Genomic DNA, 20,573 nt, shown 5'->3' with positions numbered 1-20,573 from the left:
TGTATGACATAATTCACCCAGCGTACTTCTGTGTCTGTTTGGCCGAGCGCGTTACCGGCTGCATCACAGTCACGTGACAGACACTATAAAGAGCTGCGCGCGTTCCGGCTCATTAGAGAGTTCAGAGTGCAGAGAGTTACAGCGCTGGACACAGCAATTGAGCTAACAAGACTCTAAGCATTGCAAACCGCTTCAGGAACACTTATGTTTTGAAACTAACAGGAAGTGACTAAAAAAATGTTCCAAAATTAGAAATGCCCTAAAATCAACAAAATTCATCTGGAATTATCCAAAATGTACAGGAAATTACATCAAATCAACGTGTAAGTACCCTAACATTACCACAGAAGCAAACAAAAACATACACAATAGATGTCCAATTCATTGAAAGTGGTAGGAATGGTTGTAAATGCTCATATGTGAGTACCATAAAAAAAATATATTTTACTGTTCAATAGAAGCGGTCATAAACATTGTTTAAAATAAAACTAAAAAGTCAACGACTTTTGTCATTTGGGATGGGAAATGTTCTGCAGATGAAAAGGGCCAATATTCAAAAAGGGCTAATAAAGTTTCTCAGGGACACAGGGTTGTTGGACAGGATATAGGAAGAGGGTAATTCATTAGTATTTAATTCGGTTGTTACTATGTCATTTATCCAATTTTTTGGCTCGGGTTTTATCTACACTCTGGGTGTGTTTCACTGGTTGTCAGGAGGGATTACTTTCAGTCTGTAACTGCCAGATCTCGTGCTAAACCGTCGGTCCAGTAGGTGGCGGTAATGCCCCACGGCACCGAGGGGTAAACTGCCAATAAACAAAAAGAAGAAGAAGAAGAAGAACGACTTTTGTGGAACCTTTCTGCGGTATGTTCATGTTTCCCACCGGTCGAAGATTCCGTCGGACCCGTTATCACCGTTTACATCACAACGTGGTGAAAATAACTTGTGAAATGACACTTTAATGTATAAAATTAATTAGTCGACTTTTAAAAATGGGCAAAAAGCGTCCAAATGAGGAAGCGTTGAAGCTCAACGCGGCGGCCAAGAAGTCAAAAATGACGACTGAGTTCAACGGGACTCTTTTTAAAAGCATGCTGAAGGATCCCACCTCAGCCATCAAAGGTAAACAACTATTTTATATCACGAGAAAAATGGATAATTGTTGAGTGTCTGTTGGACCCCGACAGCACTGAGGACCTTCGTAGTGTGTGCCAAGAAGCTTCCGTCCTCTGAGCTGTACGACGTGGTGGAAGGTTACATGAAAATCTCCATGGAATGTGCCGAAATATTTCAATTGCTGCAAGGAGAGAAGCAAACGGAGCAAGAGGTTTGTCATTTTCTGCTTGCATATCAGAATGTATATTGAGCAACAAATAACAATTCATAAAAATACTAAATATATAAAATTCAACTGGAAAAGGAGACGTTTCTAAAGTAAAACAAGTAAAATTAACGGAAAAAGGGCGGGAATTTATTAAAACATTTCCTTTACTCTTTTCAAAAAGTATTTTTTGAGTATATTTATTTTGAATGAATGGTTTTATTTTCTGTTTTTATGATTTTTTGTTGTATTTAAAAAAAAAATTTTTTTTTTTTCTTCTTTAAACTAACAGGAAGTGACTTAAAATGTCCAGGAAGTGAACCCAAAACTAGCGTAATGTTCATTGGCTCCTCCCTGTCATTCACGGCCAACGAATTAATGAATTGAACGGCTATCCTTGACAATGGCAGGCAGTGAGCACATTTAGCGACATTCTCATGTCACTTTGTCATTTTGAGTCCCTTCCTATTTATTCTGGGACATTTGCATCACTTCCTGTTTATTTTAGCTCACTTCCTGTTGATTTTGGGTCGCTGCCTGTTTGTTTTTGGTACTTACGGGGCACTTCCTTTTTATTTTGGGGCATTGTTAGGTCACTTACCATTCATTTTGGGTCACTTCTTATTTTGGGAAGTTCTGCGTCACTTCCTGTTCATTTTTGCTAGCTTCCTTTTTATTTCGGGTCACTTCCTGTTGGTTTTGGGGTATTTATGGGTTACTTCCTTTTCAATTTGGGGCATTGTTAGGTCACTTACCGTTCATTTTGGGTCATTTCTTATTTTGGGAAATTTTGCGTCACTTCCTGTTCATTTTTGCTTACATCCTATTTATTTCGGTTCACTTCCTGTTGTTTTTTACGCACCTACCGGTCACTTCCGTTCCGTTTTATTTTGGTGCATTGTTAGGTCACTAACCATTCATGTAGGGTCACTTCATATTGTGGGAAATTCTGCGTCATTTCCTGTTCATTTTAGATCACTTCCTGTTGATTTCGGTTCACTTCCTGTTGGATTTTGGGTATTTACGGGTCACTCCCTTTTATTTTGAGGCATTGTTTGGTCACTAACCATTCATTTTGTGTCACTTCCTATTTTGAGAAATTCTGCGTCATTTCCTGTTCATTTTAGGTCACTTCCTGTTGATTTCGGTTAACTTCCTGTTAGATTTTGGGTATTTACGGGTCACTCCCTTTTATTTTGAGGCATTGTTTGGTCACTAACCATTCATTTTGGGTCACAAATCCTATTTTGGGAAATTCTGTGTCACTTCCTGTTTATTTTAGCTCACTTCCTGTTGGTTTTTGGGCATTTACGGGTCACTAACCATTCATTTTGGGTCATTTCCTATTTTGGGAAATTTTGCGTCATTTCTTTTCAATGTAGCTCACTTCCTGTTGATTTCGAGTCACTTCCTGTTGGTTTTTCGGTATATATGGGTCAGGTCCTTTTTTTATTTTGGAGCATTGTTAGGTCACATCCCATTCATGTTGAGTCACATCCCATTTTGGGAAAATCTGCTTAACTTCCTGTTCATTTTAGCTCACTTCCTGTTGATTTTGGGTCACTTCGTATTTGGGGAAATTCTGCATCATTTCCTGTTCATTTTAGGTCGTTTTTTTTTTTTTTTTTTGGGTAGATACGGGTCACTTCCTTTTCATTTTGGGATATTGTCAGGTCACTTACTATTCATTTTGGGTCACTTCCTATTTTGGGAACATCTGTGTCATTTCCTGTTCATTTGAGCTCATTTCCTGTTGATTTTGGGTCACTTCCTATTGGTTTTTTGGCACCTACGGGTTACTTTCATTTTTTTAGACCTTTGCTAGGTCACTTTCCATTCATTTTGGGTCACTTCCTATTTTGGGAAATTCTGTGTCATTTCCTGTTCATTTTAGCTCACTTCCTGTGTATTTCGGGTCACTTCCTGATAGTTTTTGGGTATTTACGGGTCACTTCCTTTTCATTTTGGGGCATTGTAGGTAGGGGTGCACGATATCCATTTTTCGAAACCGATATCGATAACTTCCTGTTCCTCAAAGCCGATACCGATATCGATAACCGATAATAAATATATAATTTTTTAAATGTATAACCTTTGTGTTTTTGAACACCTGGAGGTTTAACAAAAAAAAAAAACTAGTGTTGGATTCAACATAGATTTGCCTTTGATCTCATCAGATTTTTCATAATGACATGAACAAAACAGTGCGGTTCACTTCTGCATTGTCTGACAGCCAGCTAAGAATGAATGCACTTCCATAAACCACAAGGCTTGGTCTTTCCTTACTTTTATGGGAAGACACTCGTCTTAATATTCTGAAAGTACAACAGAAAAATACACATTTTCAATACTCAATATACAACAAACTGCACAATAAACTTATATATACAACTATTATATGTATAGCATAGCACACTAGCTTGAGCTACTAAAGCATTGGCTGGCTTCCATAACACAACTTATGAAGTTCTGTGCATATGACCCTTCACCACAGAAATAAACATATATTGCACATCCATATGTTATAGTAAACATAAAATACTTACATATATTTCCGAGGTGGAAATGTAACAGAAAGCATTCTTGACTGTCAATGCTACCACTAGACACCGCAATGTGTAAGTGATTGAACCAAACTACTTTAACAAAAAATAGATGCAGTGAATTATTCTGACCAGCAGGTGGGAGCAATGGCCCGCAAATGGTCAACTGATTTCCTATACTAGAAACTGTAAAGCCGGAACAGTACATATTATTGGTCCTATTATAAATGTTATTGGATTTATCGGGATGACGCCATAATTCCTATTATCGGACCAATAATTATCGTGCACCAGTAATTGTAGGTCACTTCTTATTTTTTTTATTCTGCGGCACTTCCTGTGCATTTAGCATCACTTCACCTTGGTTTTTGTGCACTTACGTGTCACTCCCTTTTCATTTTGGAATATTCTGCATCACTTCCTGTTTATTTTAGATCACTTCCTGTTTATTTTATACATGATAAAATTAATGAAAACAAATAAATGATTAGCATACAGTGTTTCCCCTAGGATTTTTTGAAGCTGTGGTGGTGGGCTGCATCGGAGTCGGACAGCCTCACCATGTCGTGCCACAGCGAATTTTTTTTTCTTCATTTTTTCCCCCAAGAAGAACCATAACAAAGATATATTTGAAATATTTCATTAGCCAGGCTAATGTTGTACCTCTCAGCTACAGTACATGTATGTAAAATGCGTAGCTGATTACAGCTACGTTACCCGATGTACTAATGCGACTTTTTTTCTCGTGGCAATAGTACGACTTACATCTCGTAGTGACTCAGGGTTGGCAACCCAAACTGATGAAAGAGCCATATTTGACCCCAAAAAAACAAAAAAAAAACTGATACTGTATGTCTGGAGCCACAAAAAATTAAAAGCCTTGTACAAGCCTTATAATTATCGATACTAGCTATATTAGCCTACTATAGAAATGACTAAGTTGGCTAGAAATACGTAATTAGCCTTCATGATTAAATGTTTATTTTCCCTGCAGTGGATCCTATAGAATATGACGCACCACGTGACTACTCTGTTGTACTATGCCACCACAAGTTTAACTTCATTACAATATTAATGAATTGAAAGAATGTTTGTGTCATGTTTGTCCTCCTAGAAATCCTATTAAAACAAAAAAATATATTTCCCTCCCCCATCTTTTTCCATTTAAAAAAAAAAAAAAAAAAAAAAAAAAAAGCTCCGAAGCATCGCTAAAGAGCCGCATGCGGCCCGAGAGCCGCGGGTTGCAGACCACCGTCGTAGTCCTCCTTTTTCCTTTTATTTGACCCTCATAAGTACTACATTACCACAACAATAACAGTCCTTCTGTCAACTGACCCATTTAGAGCACTGGGGGAATTCTAATAGCCGTGTAAAGAGTTTTACTTGATTCGGTGAGAAGGTGAATAGTTTTTTCCCCGTTGTTCGTAAACTAAATTTCCACACAAAGGCACGTCGAGGTACCATTAACTTAGCAAGGAGAGGTATGAGAGTCATTTTTCGAGTGTCCCAGAGCTCGCGAAATTTGGGTGGGGGGGCGCATTTATCAAAGTTTCGTCAGCCGTAATTGTCTGAAGTTGGCGCGCCGGTGTTGTGCCGAAAAATAGCCACTCCACGTGAAATGTCCCCCCTGACGGGAGCGCCCACACGTCACTCGTACAAACAGCCTTTTCTTACCAATCGATGGAACCAGAAACGACGTTCTTGTACCGTGAATATGTATCATTTTACTCTGCTTGAACTGATAAATCGTTTACTGTGACCAACGCTCTGAAAATAGAGCAAGGCTTTATTTTGGGCCCCGCCTCTCCGCAGTCTCTCAGCGCAAGTTAGTCAAAGTTTGCTTTCCCTCCAAGACGGCCGTCCACCGCTCACTTTCGCCGAAAAGTCCGATCCAAATTATTGTAATGCCCCGGATATGGGCAAGAAGGAGAGAAGTCTGTATTTGCTTACCCACTTTATTGTGGTAACAATAATAAAGAAAAACAATAACAAAATAACAGCGGGCTGCTACGACATGCGACCGCTATCTCTCGCTATCTCGCTCGTTCTCCCATTCTTCCTACTCGTTCCCCTTGCGTCTCTTAAGGGGGGGCCTGCATAGTTACGAACATTAGGCTACAATACACAATGAATAGGTGTCCGCTGAGCTCCTCCCACTCGGCTGCCGCTAGTTTGAAGCGGCCTTAAAAAAAAATTTTTTTAATTTAAATAAATAAATAAAATACATCTCATTTGCCAGGCGTGGCGGCTTTCATTTTAGTGTGGCGGTGCGCCACAATCTGTTGAATATAGGGGAATCCCTGGCATATGATTCTCCCGTCTGCCCTTGTCTTTCTTCGGGCAAATCATATCACATTTTGTAATCATCAATGATACCGATGATGATGACAATAAACATTTCATTCATTCATTCGTTCAAGTCCAGGTCACTTCCTGATGGTTTTTGTCACGTATGGGTCACTATATGAATTTGAATTTTGACTGTGCAGTTGGAGCTGATTTTTGAGAGTCTGGAGGCCATTCTCTTGAGGACGGCCAGCGACCTATCTCACTTCAACATGGTGGGCAACGCCATCGTCAAAAAGATCCTTTCCGGCCACATGAAGCTCATTCAAGGCTGCTTTCATTCGGTAAATCACAGGTGGGTGGATTTCCGTCTAATCGTGTGGCGTCTGCTCGTCTTTGTGATGCCAATTTCAATGTTTATTGACTTTATTGAATGTCAGTGTTCCGACTTTAATGGGAACGTCGCCTCATGGCGGCCATGTTGGTAAGGGGGATGAAAGGTTTTTTTTGGCGCTCCTGCCGTCAATTGAAATGAGTTCATCACTAGTACATGTCCAATCAGTTTGAAGCGGGAGGGTGGTGCCAGCCCTCTCGCTTCAAATGGATTGGTCGTGTATAGCCGTCAATGTGTCTCATTCAATAGGTTGGTCCGGCAATGTCTGAGTCTCCTGTCCGCTTCGACATCTCAAGGCCCCGAAGCTGCCAGGGAAGTCCTAAGTCACATTTACATGAATAAATCCATTTCTGGCCTGGCAAGAAGGAAAGATAAGACGGTAAATGCACGCTTTTGCCACTTGGGGGCGCTGTAACCCCATTCATTTCCAACGGTCAAACTATATCAGGCATGAAATCTCTCACCTTTCGCCAAATTCGCCGTTTTGAAGTAAAGGGTGACCTACGTGAATTGTGTAGATCCGAGGATAAATTTTTTAAAGGGGGGGCGGGTCGGGAGATTTTTTTTAAATGTCAGACGCTTGGTATGCAAGCGGGGAAAGCGGTACAAAGCCAAAAAAGTACACCAGAGTGGCCAAAACATTGACTTATTTCAACGAAACAAAGGAGGGTTCACTGTTTTCCTGTCTCTTCAATGCCAAGCTTGGCCGCACGTCGGCCGTGAATGAACACCTAAAGCGCCGTCACCCAGTTTGTAAGTCCATCTAACTAATAACGACATGTTTAATTGAAGTTGCTAAGCCTGTCGTGATATGCAATGAGTCCATTTATCGCACGGTAAATAAAAATGAAGGCGTTAATTTTCACGGCTGCGTTTTATCGTTGCGTGCATACATTTGTGCGTGCGTGTACACGTGCGTTTTGATGGCATATGAGACTCAAGTTCCTTTTACAGAAGTTTATTGGTTATCAACACGCCGTAGAATTAAAGTTCAAACATACAAAATAAGGAAACACATATATTAACCCTTGAGAGTCGAAGGACGCGCCGGCGCGTCCTCAGCGCACGTCGTCTTTGAAGCGCCCTCACGTTTTAAATACGTCACCCACATGCCGTTGGTTGGTCTCGTTTTAAAGTGCGGAAGTTGCGGTTTACTCTCGTTATTATTTGAAGTCAATCGACCAATTAAAACGTGAGATATTGTCATTTAAGTTTTATAATTTTATTGTCCTCTCAAAAAAACATTAAAACGCTGCATGGATCATTTGTTTGTGTCTATATTTCCATCATTTCTTGTCCTTTTTCAAAACGGAAGCTCCATGAAAAAACCACAAATCAAACGAACCCTTTCGAAGTCACAGTGGAAGCACAAAATGCGTTTTTTTAAATAAATATAACTGCCATGCGAGGTTCCACCGAACGAGAGGGAGGAGTGTTCTGAAGCAGCGAGGTGGCGAGCCGACGGCCGTTTGGATCGAGCAGCGACTTTGTGTGACTTTGAGAATGAACGGAAAACTAAATTTAGCGCAAGCAATTGTGCTATTTGATCAACTTGAGGAAGAGGATGGTCCAAATTCGTCATCATCGTCTTCTTCGGAAGAGTCCTCGAGTGAAGATAGTGACGTATTTGAACACGTGGGTGACGCCATCGACGAGCAGAGGTAAGCAAACTCACTTTTTTTTTTTTTTAGGCTGGAAAAAGTTTCTTTTGAAAGTTTCTTTTGATATTGCATGACAAAGTTAATTTTGATGCAATATAAGTGTGTGTTTGTGTATATAATAATAAAATGTGCATATCAGATCAAAGTCGTACGTGAACTGTGTGTATCCAAGGCAGGAATTTATAATTGTGGTGATCTTCTTTCTATATGAAGATTAGGGATGTAGCACATATTCAGCTATGGTATTCTTTCTATTGTCATACATATAGATTTCCATTATTATTTATTGCTGTATATATTTTTATTTTATACTTTATTATTTTCATAAATACTGACTTTTTTTCATGTACATTTATGGTGACAATGAAATTAAAGTGAAATGAAAATGGAAGGGTGGAAAGAGGACCAACACCCCATGGAAGTGTGGGCTGTGTGATGTCGCCCTGTTTCGAATTCCAGGACGAAACTGCTTTTCGGAGTGGCATGCCTGAAAAAAATTTAACTTGTTTATTGTAAATATTTTTGAAAATACTTTTTTCCCCCCAATGTTATATATATATATATATAAATTTTTTCCCACAATCAGTCTTCTCAATTTGTGTATATAAATGTGTGTTCAAGAAGCTTGATTGTGTGTACATAATTTTCATCAGGTGATGGGCCGCAATACCTAAACTCGTAAAGAGATGGCCTCTAAACACTTTTTGTGTTAGATGGTATATATTTTTTCACTGTTCGGTCTGCTGTATATAACCTGTTTTGACTAGAGCATGTATAAAGGCAAAAAACGCCTATGCTATACCTGTTGTTTATGTTGAATTGTCAAATATAAGACTATTTATTCTAAATTTTTTTGGTTGAATGTTCATCCTAACATGTTGAATAAATATTGCAAAGTTTCAAAACGGTTCGTTACGCATGTTTGGTTGTCAATTGGACATCAAAATTAAAAAATTTTGACAAAACGATTGTGGAATTTTTGGTCTTTTTGGGCCCAAAATGATGATTTATAATTGGTCAGTGACGGAAACAACAGTTTGGACATGAAGTTCAAGGTGTCACAAAAAAAGGGACCAAACCAGGCCATCGTAAACAATTCTTTCTTTGAAATATAAAGGCAACTTCAAAGGCATGCAAAATCAGACAAAATAGGCCCAGACCTTAAAGGGTTAAACACTGTAAATGTTAGCATTGCTACATTGAGGCTAATGGGGGGAAAAAGACAACCTCCTTTAGCCTGCTATAAAACATTGGCAGTCTTATCCAAAACGCAAACTTGCGGTTAAAAGGTGACACTTCAAACGTGACAAATCGCAGGTTAACAGCATTTGCAAATGAAAAAAAGATTACTGACTTTTGCGGCGTGTAAAGCGGTGAGCCGTTTAGCGATCGTACGTCCGGTAAACATTTAAAAATAAAAACACTTCCTGTTCATCATATAAATAACGATTTCTGGAGTTAGTCACACATACTGTACTTCAGAATTCAAATTCTACACTAAGAATAGCTTCAAAAGGACACCCTTTATGAAAAATCTAATTGGCAATGAGTATTATAATACTACTATATATATATAGCAGTATACTATAATATTAATGCTAGATATTTTTATAAGAATTGTTTTGAATCATATTAGAAAGGCGAAATCAGTGTTCTGAATCTGTTTAGGTTCCATCATTTTGCACTAGTTAATGCTATCGGCATTTGACCTCATTGTTTATTCATGATTTATTGTTGTTATTTGTTATTGGTACTTTAATAAAGAATTTAAGTGTTACAATATGTTTTTGTGAATTAATAAGCGTCATCAACAATTTCATTGCTAAATTAGTGAGAAAAAAAAGGGCAAAAATAGTCGGCTGCCTAACTGAGAAAAAATTAGTCGTTTGGGACAGCCCTAGTTGTACAGTACCGGTGTTCTGCCAAAATCTCCTACATCGGCGAAACGTCTACATTAGTCAAATTTGACACCCAAAGTACTACTGTGCGCTCTAAACTTGTTGTGTTTAGATGCATACAAAAATAGCGTACAAAAAAAATGCCTGCAGAAAATATTTAAATGTAGTTAAATCAAATAAGGACGGTTTAAATACGCTACGTGACTCATGTGGTCAACTGCTTCAAAGCTAACACACAAAAAAAAAAAACAATGGTAAAAGTGTGAGAGGTTTATACATGCAAAAAGTATTTCCCAGGCAATGAAAAGGTTCTAAATAACTAAATAAAAACCAAAATAGTGAGTACTCACCGCTTCTAACATGACCGAACACCGGAACATATTTCCTCCACACCCTTCTAATCTTATTTATTAGCGCTGTGAAGTGTACTGCTTTAAGATGGCAGCTGTTTACTAACACGGCTGACTCTGTCATTTTGCATCTAGTTCAACATACATGTGACATCTATGTGACGCATTATTAGATGCTACCTGCTACCGCGGAAGCATCATGCGGGCTAGTTTTTAGCAAAGTTGGCGTAGTTTGTAGCGGCTGTCGGCTGCAAAAAGGTTTTTTTTTTTTTTTTATTGCTTCCACCTCTACGCACGTGACATCAGCGCGTTGTCATGCATTAAAAGTAGTCCGGGCAAAACGTGATGCTTAGAGCTGGCAAAATAAAACGATTCCTCGAGGTGAATAAAATTACTCGGAGCAGTTTTTAAACTCGAGTTGCTCGAGTATTCGTTTCAGCTCTAGTTGATTCACGTCATTAAATTAACTGAATGTAGTTTAAAGCTGCTGATACAGAATGGGACTTGAGTATTTTATTTACCGTATTTTTCGGACTATAAGTCGCAGTTTTTTTTCCCCCATAGTTTGGCTGGGGGTGCGACTTATACTCCGGAGCGACTTATGTGTTAAATGATCAATTTTTATATTATTTCACGTGTTATTTTGGTGTTTTTGAGTGACACTGATGGTTTGGTAAACTTGTTGCCAATACTTTTGTCTGGCCCATTTTGGGAGTTAGTGTAAAATGATCTTGATTACATTTTTTTTTTCATTCCCTTTTGTGTTTTTTCACTGCAAGCGAAATAAATGAAGATATTACTACCAAAGCATTTGTAATGGCGTACCGCAAGCAACACGTCACTTCCGCTCATTAATATTCATGGCATTAGCTACTGTTGCTAAGCTGGGACAAAGCTAGGACAAGCCACCGTTTGTCCCTAATAGGAAATGAATGGAAATCGTGTACGAAGGAGATGTTTACAGCGCTAAACCTACCAATTCTCTCCGAAAATGATGTACCTGGTGCCAAATTGACTGGCATAGATGTGGAAGAACATAAAAATGTTCAGTTAAAGAGATGGCTTTAGTGTCGAAGGCTGAAAAAGACAAAAGAAACGAGCCGACCTAAGCATAGCTTTAGCTTTTTTTTTATCGACGCGACTGACAATGACATTCTCCGGTTTCAACAAGCTATCCTTTACCATCAGCCCTGTCTTTCTTATATATCCTCTCAGTGTTTCCCATAGGATTTTTTGAAACTGTGGTGGTGGGCTGCATCGGAGTCGGACAGCCTCACCATGTCGTGCCACGGCGAATTTTTTTTTTTTTTCTTCATTATTTTTTCCCCCCCAAGAAGAACCATAACAAAGATATATTTGAAATATTTCATTAGCTAGGCTAATGTTATAGCTCTCAGCTACGGTATATGTATGTAAAATGCGTAGCTGATTACAGCTACGTTACCCTATGTAATAATGCGACTTTTTTTCTCGTAGCAACAGTCCGACTTACATCTCATAGTGACTCAGGGTTGGCAACCCAAACTGTTGAAAGAGCCATATTTGACCCCCACCCCCCACCCAAAAAAAAAACAAAAAACCTGATACAGTATGTCTGGAGCAGAGGTTGCGCTAGACATTTTCGTTGTCTGTCATTTTGACTGACAGGGTCATAAAAATCCGGTCATAGTCTATTTTTACCCGTCACTTAAATTTTAAAAATGATAATGATGACATATTCAATAGTATTTAGTTTTCATTCATTTTTAACTAATATTGTAACGCTTGCTTGGCGGCGAAAAATTTGACACGGAAGTCGTGGTATTTTTCTCCCTTTTTACTCTGCTTACCGCCAACAACTCCGCCCCCAAAGAAAAGGAGGCAACGATATAGACCCCAATCACCAACGTCACACAATGATCTTAATTGTGGTTGTCAGCCCAAAATCTTCTAAATATATATTAAATGCATCTTACCAGATATAAAAAGACTACTACATCGTCTGTGGTGATCGTTTGGTGCCCAGATTTCTTGTCGAATTACAGCAGTCCGTCTCGCTCTCATCTTCGCGTCTCTCAGAATACGGTAGAACTTCAAGTCTCTCCGTCTATCTTCTCTGTTACAGCAACCAACCGCCACACACGCCTTCACCATTTTGATTATTAATATTAACGAGCAGAAAAACACGCCGTAATTGGAGGCATGTACGAAGCGGTAATGTATAAACATGACGGGCTGACACACAATATGGCGGCTCCGGTCAGGGGGGCGGAGTTGTGACGTCATGTGATTGGGGTCTATACACAGGCGGCAATCTTGTCCATCAATTGGATGACGCGCTGGCACACCGGGTGCACCAATAAGAACCTCGCGTTGATGTGTCAATCACGGTGCCGCCGCCAGACCCCGGTTACGCTACAATATTCTGACAGAATAGCCAACGACGTCATGCATTAAGAGAGACAATAGCTAATTAATATGCTAACTCGCCACCCTGTGGTCTGGGGTGTGAATTGCAACCTGTCAAAATGACTGACGGACTTCAGTTTTTTTCCGTCACCGTTTTTAAAAACCGGTCAACGACGGAAAATTTCCGGTTAACGCGACCCCTGGTCTGGAGCAGCAAAAAATTCAAAGCCTTGTACAAGCCTTATAATTATCAATACTCGCTATATTAGCCTACTATAAAAATGACTAAGTTGGCTAGAAATACATAATTAGCCTTAATGATTAAATGTTTATTTTCCCTGCAGTGGATCCTATAGCGCACCACGTGACTACTCTGTTGTACGATGCCACCACAAGTTTAACTTCATTACAATATTAATGAATTGAAAGAATGTTTGTGTCATGTTTGTCCTCCTAGAAATCATATTAAAACAAAAAATATATTTCCCTCCCCCATCTTTTTCCATTAAAAAAAAAAAAAAAAAAAAAAAAAAAAGCAGCGCTAAAGAGCCGCATGCAGCCCGAGAGCCGCGGGTTTCAGACCGCCGTCGTAGTCCTCCTTTTTCCTTTTTATTTGACCCTCATACAATAACAGTCCTTCAGTCAACTGACCCATTTACAGGACTGGGGGAATTCTAATAGCCGTGTAAAGAGTTTTACTTGATTCGGTGAGAAGGTGAATAGTTTTTTCCCCGTTGTTCGTGAACTAAATTTCCACACAAACGCACATCGAGGTACCATTAACTTAGCAAGGAGAGGTATGAGAGTCATTTTTCGAGTGTCCCAGAGCTCGCGAAATTGGGGGGGGGGCGCATTTATCCAAGTTTCGTCAGCCGTAATTTGTCTGAAGTTGGCGCGCCGGTGTTGTGCCGAAATATAGCCACTCCACGCGAAATGTCCCCCCTGACGGGAGCGCCCACGCGTCACTCGTACAAACAGCCTTTTCTTACCAATCGATGGACACGGAAACGACGTTCTTGTACCGTGAATATGTATCATTTTACTCTGCTTGAACTAATAAATATTTTACTGTGACCAACGCTCTGAAAATAGAGCAAGGCTTTATTTTGGGCCCCGCCTCTCCGCGCAAGTTCAATCAAAGTTTGCTTTACGTCCAAGACGGCCGTCCACCGCTCACTTTCGCCGAAAAGTCCGATCCAAAGTATTGTAATGCCCCGGAAATGGGGAAGAAGGAGAGAAGTCTGTATTTGCTTACCCACTTGATTGTGGTAACAATAATACAGCAAAACAATAACAAAATAACAGCGTGCTGCTAAGACATGCGACCGCTATCTCTCGCTATCTTGCTCGTTCTCCCATTCTTTCTACTCGTTCCCCTTGCGTCTCTTAAATAAATAAATAAATAAATAAAATACTACTCTAAAATGCTATTCTACTACCCGCGTGCGCTCTCGCGGGTAGTAGAGTGGAGTGGGCTACAGCTGTGTAATCGGCTGACTGACGCATCTGATTATTATCTTCTTTTTTTTATTCGGCGGGGGGGGGGCAAACGAGACTGTGGCGGGCCCAAACGACACTGTGGCGGGCCGCCACAGTCTCGTTCATTTGTGGGAAACACTGCCTCTGGTTGTCCTACGTCTCTTACCGTTCCTGGGGGTAATTTAGTTAGCTTTGTGTAGCGATCGCAAATGCTACTCAGTGACAGCCAACGAACACTTTTAATGTTTTCATTGATAACACATCTTAATCCTATAATTTATTTACACTTCCCCCTTACTAAAGTTGTTTTTATATATATATATATATATATATATAACAGAAACGGTAACAGTGGCAGTCAGATACCATATTTTTTTTTTTTCAGGTCATTCATTGTCAGACAGAAGCAGTACGGCACAACGTTACGCTAAAAAAATTAAGTAAAAATATAAAAATGGCTTACCTCTTTGTCCTCTGAAAGACCATGCCAACCCAACATAATGTTTACTGCATATGAAACGTGAATGGATTCGCCGAGCTGGTGTTAAAGTCCGCGCAAGTTGATTCGGTTTTCACATTTTTTCCTCCCGAGTTTTTGGTTTCCGGGAACGTATGAAGAAAACATCCTTCATGGTCGTAATGTCTAGAGTCGTTTCTATAAGTTCCAAAAAAGCAATGCGTGATCGGCACGTTCGTTTTTGAAAGATTACCGGCGAAAAGTAGCACTTTTTACGTTGGGTCTATGCGAGGGCGGGTCTATAATGTCCCACTTCGGCTTTACTTCCGCTTTACGATGCGATGTCACGGTCTAAAAATAGCCTGCGTGCAGTACGCCATTGCAATCATTTTCTGGGAGAAATTGAGCTTTATCTGACAGAATTGCAGGGGTGCCAATACTTTTGGCCAGCACTGTTGGAACTGACAAAGGAATGCCCCAAATTCAACAGGAAATGCCTTGAGAATAGCCCAAAATCAACAGGATCCTCTGGTTGCCGCCAGCCCTCCAAGTGAAATTGGATTGGTTGTTGAGGGCATCATTCAATGCCTGACGCCCTAATTCAAAAGGATTTCACGTCTCATACTGTCAATAATAGTGAATTAAAATCGTCTCTACTTTGGCTAGGGAAAGCCTGACGTCCGTATGGCCTTCATCCAGTTCGCGCTGTCCTTTTTGGTGTCCGGGGACAACGCCACCGTTGGACAGATCCTAGAAGTGAAAGGTAAGTCAATACTAATCTTTGCTAACAGTCAGTCAACATATTTCCTCGCGTCTCTGACTTGTGGACGTGTCGTGACAGAGCTCCTGCCTGAGATTCTCAGCACGGGGCTGAAGGAGGACAGGATGTCGCTCATCAATCTCATCTTGTCAACGCTAAAGAGCAGAGTAAGTCTACAAAATGTCACCATGCTAACATTTTCTGCTCCGTATCCATCCACTAAAATACAGTGGGGCAAATAAGTATTTAGTCAACCACTAGTTGTGCATTTTCTCCCACTTGAAAATATTAGAGAGGCCTGCCATTGTCAACATGGGCAAACCTCAACCATAAGAGACAATGTGGAAACCCCCCCAGAAAATCACATTGTTTGATTTTTAAAGAATTTATTTGCAAATCATGGTGGAAAATAAGTATTTGGTCAATACCAAGAGTTCATCTCAATACTTTGTTACGTACCCTTTGTTGGCAGTAACGGAGGCCAAACGTTTTCTGTAACTCTTCATAAGCTTTTCACACACTGTTGCTGGTATTTTGGCCCGCTCATCCATGCAGATCTCCTCTAGAGCAGTGATGTTTTGGGGCTGTCGTCGGGCAACACGGGCTTTCAACTCCCTCCACAGATTTTCTATGGGATTAGGGTTCAACAGGAGGTGAATGATATTGAATAGTAATTGACCCAAAATGAATAGGAAATGGCCTAGGAATGGCCCCAAAATCCACAGGAAGTGCTCTGAGAATGACCCAAAATCAACAGGAAGTGGCCCAAAGTCAACAGGAAGTGACCTGTAAATGCCCCCAAATTAGCAGGAAGTGACCAAAAAGCAACAGGGAATGTCCCAAAATTAGCAGGAAGTGCCCCAAGATCAACAGGAAATGACCTGGAAATGCCCCCAAAATCAAAAGGAAGTGATGCCACAGCTACTGGAAGTGACCCAAAAAAATCTATAGGAAGTAATTGCCTTAAAGGGTTTGTAGCGGCAAAGGGGGTGTGAGACATCAATAGAACCGTTATGTGCCAAGATAACAAATATTGATAAAGTTAACAAAAAAATCAATCACATTCATGAGCAATTATCGAAAACAGATCGAAAATGACGAACATTTCCGAAAGTGTTCCGGAAACAGCCGAATGGGGCGGGGACGTCACGACAAGTGATTGACAGTTGAGGCGGAGCCAGGTGCCATTATTTTTTAACGACGAGAGAGTAGCGTTGGGGTTTGTTTGACGAAAACATCACAAAAACGGTTCAAAACTGCTGTGCTATGTGATGTACAAATAGTTATTTATCGGAATATAGTATCCATGAGTTCCCGAACGCGAAAAAAAAAAGCTGGACTACGCAGACGATGGGTAAAGTTCGTCCGTGCAAAGAGGGCTAATTTTCTAGACACAGCCTCCGGCACGCTTTTCTGGGGTGCGCATTTTCCACCTGAAAGCTTCTCGAACTATGGACAAGTGAAATCGGATTTTGCTAAAAGATTGCTGCTCAAAGGAGATGCGGTGCCGGCGCAGCCACCTAAATGTCCCGAGATATCAAGAAAGAGGACAATGAGTGGCAAAGGAGGCTAAGGCTAAGCAAAGGAGGGGAGCAGCCAAGCTCGAAATGGCCAGAGTGAGTACTCTTTTATAATAAAAAAATGTCACACATTGGATACAGGACTGCTGGACACATGTATAAATTATCGTTCGTAAAATATATAGAACAAATCCTCTGATCCCATTCATATTTGTGTCTGTTGGCAGAGCGAAAAGCTATGATAGCGCAATAAATGATAATTATTCTATGCATTCCTTTATTTTGCAGTCACGGTGTCACAAAACAAATCATTGGTGTTTCCCACACGATCTGCTGCCGATGTTTCATCAGTGTCATTGCTCCCCTGAATGACCGTTTCATTACGCTGCATTGGCGTTGGTTTGGGCTCAAATTGCTAACCTAAAACACCGATTAAAGCTTCGTAACTCTCCTCTTCACCATTAGATGAACATTCGTTACGTCGGATTCGTCGCTGAAACTAGAAAGGAAATTGTCTGCCATCATCGCCGCCATTCAGTATTAAAGCACTGAGCCTTTTTCTTGTTGAAGAAACAATTCTGAATTCTCTTTTATTGACAAACGAGGGGTGTTTCTTCATGAGGGAACCTGGAATATGTGCAGGACGAACACAATGCATCAGCCTAAACAGCTCAAAACACCCCTAACCCTCCCCTCGCTAGAAGGAATTCTATTGATGCAGACAGGCGCTGCCCCCCTAGTGGCCGGTGGCACTCTCTTCACTTGTCGTGACGTCACGCACACAATCTGCCAGATCTCGGGCGCCGGTCGTTTTAGCTTGACAATCGAGCCAAATTTCTCTCATTTTCTTGTGTGTAATTACTAGTGTTGCACCGATACCATTTTTTGGGCCCGATGCCAATACAGATACCTGGCTGTGCAGTATCAGCCGATACCGATACCATTCCGATACCACTCTGTTTGCAAAAAAAAAAAACATATATATATATTAGGGTTGTCAAAATTATCGCGTTAACGCGCGGTAATTAATTTTTTTAATTAATCACGTTAAAATATTTGACGCAATTAACGCACATGTCCCGCTCAGAAAGTATTCTGCCTTTTGGTAAGTTTTACAGCAAGGCTTTTTGGCGAACTCTTGTGGTCGCTTTGCGACATGGTTTATTATTTTCTTCTTTTCTTTCTTCATTATGGCTGCATGGCGTCTCGGGCTGATAATTTTGTGCTTATATGATCCTTGGACAAGAATTGGCCGTAAGTATGGTTGTTGTAAAGAATGTACATATTATGTTGGTAAGCGAAATGTTCTATTTTTTGTATGAGACGCTTTTTGTTTATGTTTAGTGAACCTGTATAGCGTGCTAAGCTAACGTTGTTGCTAATGCAATGCTCGTGTACTTTTATTTTGTAGTTTTACGACGGTCTAAAGAGGACAATGGTTTGAGGCCATTTTATTAATAAATCAGATGAAAAAGGAAGAAGTCTAATTATTAAGGCGTCGCTCACTAGCTGTCTAGCTTTGGAAAAAGTAGACGCTTCGGCCTGAGGACAGCATAGACAGATTTAAATGACAGTAGAGTGAAATGCCCACTATACAGTCCTTATATACCGAATGTTGAATGTATATATCCATCTTGTGTCTTTCCATTCCAACAATTTATTTTACAGAACATATGTATAATTTACAGAAAAATATGGCATATTTTATAGATGGTTTGAATTGCGATTAATTACGATTAATTTTTAAGCTGAAATTAACTCGATTAAAATTTTTAATCATTTGACAGCCCTAACATATATATATATTAGAGCCTAGTTCGGGCCTAAAAAATCCAGCCCGACCCGACACGGCCCGCTGGTATTGAGGCCCGACCCGGCCCGAGCTCGATCACTTAACTAGATTTGCAGGCCCGAGCCCGAAAAACCCGATTTTTTTTTTTTTTTTTTTTTTTGAGTGACGCGGAAAAAACGCAGCAGCAGCAATTTATTTTCATTTCTTCGAGTTGGCAGAAAAAAAACGCAAATTTTCTTAATGTTTAAATAATCTACATATTTTTTTTAGAATTATCAAAGCATTCACACAACGAAATAACGCTGGGAAAGTTTGTTAAACATATTTCTGAGTGTGTGGGATATTGTTCTCACATGGACGTGCTTCTCTGGCAAGGAGAGGGAACAGGAGAGGGGGGCGCCTCGGCCGTGCGCAAACGGTAGAGAGGGAGGACAAGAAGGATAAGCGGCCGGCGCCACGGCGTTCGTGCACACGCACAAGCAAAAGCGCAATACAGAGTGCTTGCTCTCCATTTTTTTATTTATTATTATTTTTTTTTAAATAATTTATTAGTCCGGCATGGCGGCCCGACCCGACCTGACCCGAACGTGAATGCTTAAATTGTGGGGTCGGGTCGGGTCAGGTTCGGGTTCGGGCACAAAATCTAACCTCTAATTATATATATATATATGTGTACGTACGTACGTATAAGGGATGCAGCGATACAATTAAGACACGGTTCGGTACGATTTTCGATACAATTCAACACTAATGCTCTGAAACTGAAAAAACAACTGTTATTATTATTTAAAATTTTTTTTTTTTTTTTGCTAACAAGCAAAAATAACAGTGCCATCATATAAACAAGCATTTTAGTGCATGATATTTATGTGCTTACTTCTTACTGACCTGAAGAAATTTTGTATATACTGTAAGTGCTGAGAACAATCTTTACTGTTTGTAAAGTAGGGCACACTGTTGATTGCTGCAGCTCTCTTGGCAGCTATATTTACCATATAAGCAAAACATCCTATTTGTGGTCGGAGTCCATCGGTAACATATGCTGAATTAACAGTATTTGCAGCATTCTATGCTCTATAGTCACTGGTATGGATTGATTTGGCCTGCTGAACTTCCATTCAGTCGTGGCGGTTTCTAATTCATCAATGTAGTATATGGACGACGCGTCGCTCTGGGCTCACGCAGCTAATGGCATGGGATCTAATGTATCACATCCAGGTTGCTATTTGATGATATCTAGTATGTGTGCGCGAGAGTTGGCATGGGATTGTCACATCTAGGTTGCTATTTGATGATATCTAGTGTGGGGGCTGTGCCGCTTTGAGTGTTTTCTGGCCACAAAAGTCACTTCTGCTCATTACTGCACAACACATATGACAATCGTCTTTCATAAACAGGACGAGTTTGAAGTACGGCACTCTTAATTTGCCTCTCATTGTTCATCATGAAACCATGAGTTTGCCTAGTCTCCCACGGTTTTAACCTTTCTGATCCCATCGACGCTGCTACAGCAAGCGTTAGCTTAAGCATGCTAATCGTTAGTGAATGCCATGTTAGAAAAGCAGCGTAACATTGCGGATATGCGTTGTAGTGAACATCCTTAATATTGAAGACGAAGGTGTTATTTTCGTTTGGTAATTTCAAGACAAAGACATACAGATGTCATGCATCGGGATTTGGGAAGTTGGCTCACATGGGGAGGACAGTTCATTTGCGCTAAAGT

At 40.3% G+C, this 20,573-nt stretch overlaps 2 protein-coding genes across 3 annotated transcripts in view; one reads left to right on the top strand and one right to left on the bottom strand.

The window, feature by feature from the left end:
- The window catches only part of tiam1b (TIAM Rac1 associated GEF 1b), a 176,207-nt gene extending 165,732 nt beyond the window's left edge, over window positions 1-10,475 (bottom strand). The window contains exon 1 of the mRNA XM_057838495.1: window positions 10,455-10,475. The gene's annotated coding sequence lies outside the window, so the exon portion shown is untranslated. The remainder of the gene's footprint in view (window positions 1-10,454) is intronic.
- The window catches only part of urb1 (URB1 ribosome biogenesis homolog), a 105,844-nt gene continuing 86,110 nt past the window's right edge, over window positions 840-20,573 (top strand). For both annotated transcript variants that reach the window (XM_057838490.1, XM_057838489.1), the window contains exons 1-6: window positions 840-1,123; window positions 1,189-1,328; window positions 6,355-6,506; window positions 6,795-6,924; window positions 15,445-15,541; window positions 15,620-15,705. In XM_057838490.1, the coding sequence (XP_057694473.1) occupies window positions 994-1,123; window positions 1,189-1,328; window positions 6,355-6,506; window positions 6,795-6,924; window positions 15,445-15,541; window positions 15,620-15,705 (735 nt within the window). In that variant the 5' untranslated portion in view covers window positions 840-993. The remainder of the gene's footprint in view (window positions 1,124-1,188; window positions 1,329-6,354; window positions 6,507-6,794; window positions 6,925-15,444; window positions 15,542-15,619; window positions 15,706-20,573) is intronic.

The sequence above is a fragment of the Corythoichthys intestinalis genome, chromosome 6, assembly GCF_030265065.1.
Source record: "Corythoichthys intestinalis isolate RoL2023-P3 chromosome 6, ASM3026506v1, whole genome shotgun sequence".
In the NCBI taxonomy this organism is placed as follows: Eukaryota; Metazoa; Chordata; class Actinopteri; order Syngnathiformes; family Syngnathidae; genus Corythoichthys; species Corythoichthys intestinalis.
Note: the sequence above shows the minus strand (reverse complement) of the source record. Positions and strands in the feature narration are given on the sequence as shown.